Source organism: Notothenia coriiceps, unplaced genomic scaffold (assembly GCF_000735185.1).
Source record: "Notothenia coriiceps isolate Sejong01 unplaced genomic scaffold, NC01 NC01_scaffold00014215, whole genome shotgun sequence".
Taxonomy (NCBI): domain Eukaryota; kingdom Metazoa; phylum Chordata; class Actinopteri; order Perciformes; family Nototheniidae; genus Notothenia; species Notothenia coriiceps.
Genome location: NW_011346916.1, coordinates 1 through 5,808, shown reverse-complemented (window position 1 = coordinate 5,808; position 5,808 = coordinate 1). Strand labels below are relative to the sequence as shown.

Here is a 5,808-nt window from a genome sequence, read left to right as displayed (position 1 = left end):
AGAACATCCTGTAACAGTTCTGAGGATTTAGCAGCCAGGTATTTATTGCACAGTTATTAACGGCATATATATATATCGCACATAGTTGGTATTTAACAGCAAGGGGTGTGTGTGTGTGTGTGTGTGTGTGTGTGTGTGTGTATGTGTGTGTGTGTGTGTGTGTGTGTGTGTGTGTGTGTGGTTATATAAAAAGCACAATAACTAGGCCTCTATTTAAAGGTTGAATTTTCAATGTGTGTATCTTTGCAGCTGAATCACGACACCGACTCGTTTCTCGCTCTGACCACCGACGGCATCAACTTCCTGCTGAGCGACCAGGAGATCTGTGATGTCATCAACAAGTGCCACGACCCCACCGAGGCCGCAGAGGTCATCGCTCAGCAGGTGCTCGACAAAATACAGCAGAATGTTTTAACCTGATATTCTCACAAAACAAACACAACCAGTGATTCTAAGCTTTAAAAACACTGAATAAATCGGTTTAATGGTAAAAATGTGTGGTGGAAAACGAACGTCCTAAACTCTGTCGTTTTATTTTATGTAGTTTTTCAAAAAGCAGACGTGCCGAAGGGTCTTCCTTCTGGTACTAACTCACGCTCAGACACCATCACAGGAGACCAGAGGAGACGTACACATCCCTCTTTAATAGTTTTTTGTGTTTCTGCAGGCGTTGCAGTACGGCTCGGAGGATAACGCCTCCATCATCGTGGTCCCTCTCTCAGCGTGGGGGAAACACCAGAGTTCACCCACCGTCTATAGCATGAGCAGAAACTTCGCCTCCAGCGGACGATGGGCGTAACACAGGAAAAACATCACCATAGAAAATCACAGCCTATTTATAACCCTTATTTACCGAACTTAAGTATATTTTTGAGGTTCTTTTACTTTATTTCCATTATGTGCCACCCTCTTATTCTACTATACATCGCACAGCAAAATATATGTACTTTAAGAGAAGGGAAATTCAATAATATCATATCTTTAAGCGGAGCAGGAGCTTCGAGGGGCGTAACACAGGAAAACATCACATTTACAGCATATTTTTAACCCTTAAAATCATATATGGTATCACTTCCATCATTAACAGTGTATATAGAGTGCATATGAATATATTGTACATACAAAGAAAGGCAGGTTGTGAAATGTAACCTCGATTTCCCCAAGATTAAAGTGATGAATTACCGTATTTAGGTACATTTTTGTACCACCCTCTTATTCCACTATATGTGACAGGAAAATATATGTACTTTAAGAGAAGGGAAATTCAATAATATGATATTTTTAATGCATCAATGTATGTTTATATTTTGTCCAAAAGCTATATACTACTTTTCAAAATAAGTGCGTTGCATTCTTACTTCTTAACAACTTAAGGGGTTTGGAAAATAAATAAAACATGTTAAATGACACAAAACTTTCACTTTAGCATACTGAGATTTGTCTTTATGAAATGTACTAATAATATAAAATAAAAACTTTGAAATTCTGGGTTCCTTTTGTGTGAAAAGAGGACGTCCCCGCCCCTCCGGTTTGCACAGGAATAACACATCAAGCGCCCCCTCTGCGTCAGACACAACGTAATGAACGTAAGAAAACACTTCCGGGTGTCTTTGACGCTTCCTTTAAGTTGGTAGCTTTTTTTTAAAAAGCGGTTTAAGTTTGGTTTGTTTTGTTAAATAAATATGAAAAGATAACAGATAGAAGACGGAAGAAGAAACACGGGCCGTTAAAACAAGAAGGAAGTTTGTTTTTAACGCCCTGAAGGTAAAAAGAAACGTTAAAATGTCTGTTTTTATCCGTTTTAACCTAATTAAATACTGTTATTGTTACGTAAACAAGCTAAAAGTGATGTTTAAATCGGTTAAATCCACTTTGTTATGAGTGGAAACAGTTCATAAATCAGCAGAGTTTACCTGGTTAGAAGGGGACAAAATGTCTTCAGTAACTTTAGCTTAAAAAGATCAACACACTGAGTTTTACACAAACATGCTCGTTTTGTAGCTTAACCCAATCAAAGCTAATGCGTTATATGGTCATTTTAAATACTGTAGTTGTATTTAAATACTTAAAGCACAAGTTAGTACTTTCTGTGTGTATTTCTCTTCATTATACATAAATTCCACTTCATGTCAGGGAATACAATGCACTTTTTGTACTTATTATCTGTCATAATTAGCTACCAGTTACTTTTTTTATATAAGAAAACAATGTATAAAAAGTCTTGAATACAAACTGGTTGATTGTAAGGGGGCTAATCCACAATATACACATGCCAGAGGAACAGAAAACTTCATAAAGCAGTTTAAAGTAAGAATATTGGTGTGTTTATCACTTTATGGCTTTTTATCCCAAAAAATGCCACAGACCTGCCTGCCTGCCTACCTCTCTCCCTATCTATCTATCTATCTCTCTCTCTCTCTACCTACCTACCTACCTACATCTATCTATCTATCTATCCATCTCCCTACCTACCTACCTACCTACCTATCTACTCTTACCTACCTACCTACCTACCTACTGTACCTACCTCTCTCTCCCTCCCTATCTATCTATCTACCTACCTACCTACATCTATCTATCTATCCATCTCCCTACCTACCTCTCTCTATCTATCTATCTACCTACCTACCTACCTACCTACCTACCTACTGTACCTACCTACCTCTCTCTCCCTCCCTATCTATCTACCTACCTACTTACCTACATCTACCTATCTATCCATCTCCCTACCTACCTCTCTCTATCTATCTATCTACCTACCTACCTACCTACCTACCTACCTACCTACCTATCTAAAAAATAATCCTTTTTATATCTATTTAGTAGAACGGTTGATAATAAGCTAACTGTGACCCAGTTGCATTTGTATTCAAAACAAAACGCTGTTCATGCGGAAGTTAAATCGTATCTATCTTCCTGTTGGTACGCAGAAGTACAGATAACCACAGTTTAACATTCATTTAAATAGCTATACTAGTGTTGTCATGTACGGGGGGAAAAAACTTAATGCTGAAATCAAACCAAACTTTAATCTATAATTGTTATCAGGGCAAAGCTCACTTTATATATTGTTACTTATCAAAACACCTGAGATGATTTGTACTTTGCACTTACTGAAGATGAAGGTGCATTACTTTATTACTTCAGACGGTAAAGGTGTATCGGTCATCTTATCATTGAATGAACTAACTGAATAGGTTTAACCCTCACCCTGTTTCAAAGAGGCCCCATTATGCTTTCCTTTAGGTTTTGATGCATGTAAATGCTCTGCAAAGGCTCAAATCCCTGAGTTACCTTCCAGTTAATACACTTTAATGAAATGTATTATGTCTAAAAAGCCCCATAATTATATTAGGTTTGGTGAAAGCAATAGTAATAAGTTGAACATAATATTTTTAACTTAACTTTAATAGTATTGCTTTTAGCTAACCTGATACATGACACATTTAATTAAGGTCAACGTTTCAGTCTTTTCAGTGCAGACGGATATGTGTGCTTCTGCCCTTTCACCACCAGGGGGCGCTGCTTACCCACTCCGACATTATTCTGCATTGAGGAGAAATTTAGGAAACGGGCTAAATAGAAAAAGGAAAGTAAATACAAAAAAAGTAACAAATAAATATAAAAATAGATTAAATTCAACCTATATAATTGATTAAAAAAAAATTCTATAAATAAAATAAATTCATGCCATAAAAAATATCTTTCAATAATTTTAAATATTCCTCTCTCCTTTTTAAGAGACAAGAGAAATATACAAGATGAAATAAAGACAATTGTATAGCTAGTAAACTAAAAAAACAAAGTCAGTCCTTGATTGAGGTGAGATATGCAACTCGAACACTTTCAGCTTCAGCCTGTGTTGGATAAACTCTCCGCTTTAAAAGTCTGATTTCTGTCAGGATTTCTCAATGATACATTTATATATAAACTTTATTTATTGATGTTTCTTCGTCTGTTTGCAGGAGTGAGTAGAAGATGATGGAGGAGGTGGAGCAGAGAGGAGGAGCACAGGAGGGGGAAGAGGACGCTCATCCACCGGTAACAATGTGGCTAATTTATGCAGAAATACTCCCACAGTAATCATTTAAAGGGGACCTATCATGCAAAATGCACTTTTTGATGTCTGTTATACATAAACATGTGTCCCCGGTGTGTCAGGGAACTCATGCAGCGTCAGAAAATAAAACCCTCTCTCTTTTCCTCCGTACCCAAATCTCTAAAAACGGGGGAACAACGGAGCTGATCCAGATTTCCGTCCGATATGACGTAATATCTAGGGTTGGGAACCGAAACTCGGTTCCAGATGAGGACCGATAAGAAAATGCCGGGTACCCATACAAAATACAAAATGTCGGTTCTGCTTAACGGTTCCTAAACGCGGTAGACCCTGTATTCCACCGGGTCCGTCTGCGCCGCGGCGACCCGGTGGAATACAGCCAGGGTAAGGGAGGACTGGCCATCTCTGTGTTCTGGAGAATCACAGAACGGCCGGCCGTCAGCGGGCCGCTAACGGCCGGCTCGGTGCGCTGACGGCCGGCACCGCCCTTAATTTTTTTAAACGGCTAGGCGACAGAGGTCCGCAGTTGCCCCGCAGCGAGGCTCCCCCCGCCCTCCCGTAGACAGTTCACGAGCTCAGTCACTTCATAACACCAAAGATGGATCGCGGTAAACGCTCTGAAGTGAGGTTCCACAACACTAAAAAAGAAAAAGACATGGCACAGTGTAACGCCTGTTAATAGCTTGCCACAAGCATAGCTCAGTTAAAATAAAGCACAGCTATTGTGCAATACATTTCTACTGCATGTATATTTTTTATTTGTAAAAATGTAATTTAAAGCTTAAAAAATAAAGATATTTTTGTTATCTAAAGGTTTGACCTCTTTCTTTTACAATTTTGGAATCGAAACGGGGAATCGATAAGAACCGGAATCGGAATCGATACATTTCAAACGATACCCATCCCTAGTAATATCTGAAATGTGGACCCACGGCCCTATCAGAAACGTTGCTATCAGAAACAATGCCCGACTGTTTTTGGACGTAATATGGTCGGTGTTTACATTAGCATCGCTAACACTCAGAGCTAACCTGTACTGGAGAGCATGTGTGTGAAGAAGCAGGAAATAAAAAGGAACTCACCTTGTGGTATAACCGGCAAGAGAGAAAACCTTTGAGCTCCATACTGTTTCAGAGAGAATCCTTGATAATCCATGATATGGCGTTTCATCACGGCAGTATTTAGTTTAGACAGTAGCTGCCGGGTCCCGCATGAGCTCAGACCCCTCCTTTTTTATTAAAGCTTTATACCCAAATCAGCACTTTAGAAACAGGAAGTGAAATAGAGGGATATGAAGCAAAACACTTCATAGACATGTTTTTTTATATGTTTTTTATATATCTGAGACCTATGCTATTGCCTACAAATAGCATGCTAGGTGACCTTTAACTAATAATAATTAAAACATATTTTTATAATAAATTCATTTAAAGTAAATGTATTTTTTCTTGGTATTTCAAAAATAAAATTAAAGGCTTTCCCCACTTATATTTTTGTATGTTTTATATTAAATTATTTATATTTTAATACATTAAATAATTAAATAATAATACATTAATTTATGTTTTATTTTTGTATATGTAATATTAATTATGCCTGGTATTTCCAATATACACACTCTAGGGTTTGCTTCCATGATCTTTTAAATATTGTTGTTGATGTCAATGTTTCTTTTTGTTTTAACTTGGACTTGTTGGGAAAACAATTGACATTTTCTATAAAGCTAAAAAGAACAAACAAACCATTGC

General features: G+C 37.7%; 1 protein-coding gene across 1 annotated transcript; it reads left to right on the top strand.

Annotated features, from left to right (window-relative positions):
• Nucleotides 1-216: 216 nt before the first annotated feature.
• On the top strand, nucleotides 217-1,486 carry LOC104948338 (protein phosphatase 1K, mitochondrial-like). Its single transcript, XM_010774535.1, has 2 exons — nucleotides 217-384; nucleotides 668-1,486. The coding sequence occupies exons 1-2, from the start codon at nucleotides 232-234 to the stop codon at nucleotides 797-799; spliced, it is 285 nt and encodes a 94-aa protein (XP_010772837.1). The 5' UTR covers nucleotides 217-231; the 3' UTR covers nucleotides 800-1,486.
• The last annotated feature ends 4,322 nt before the right edge of the window (nucleotides 1,487-5,808 follow it).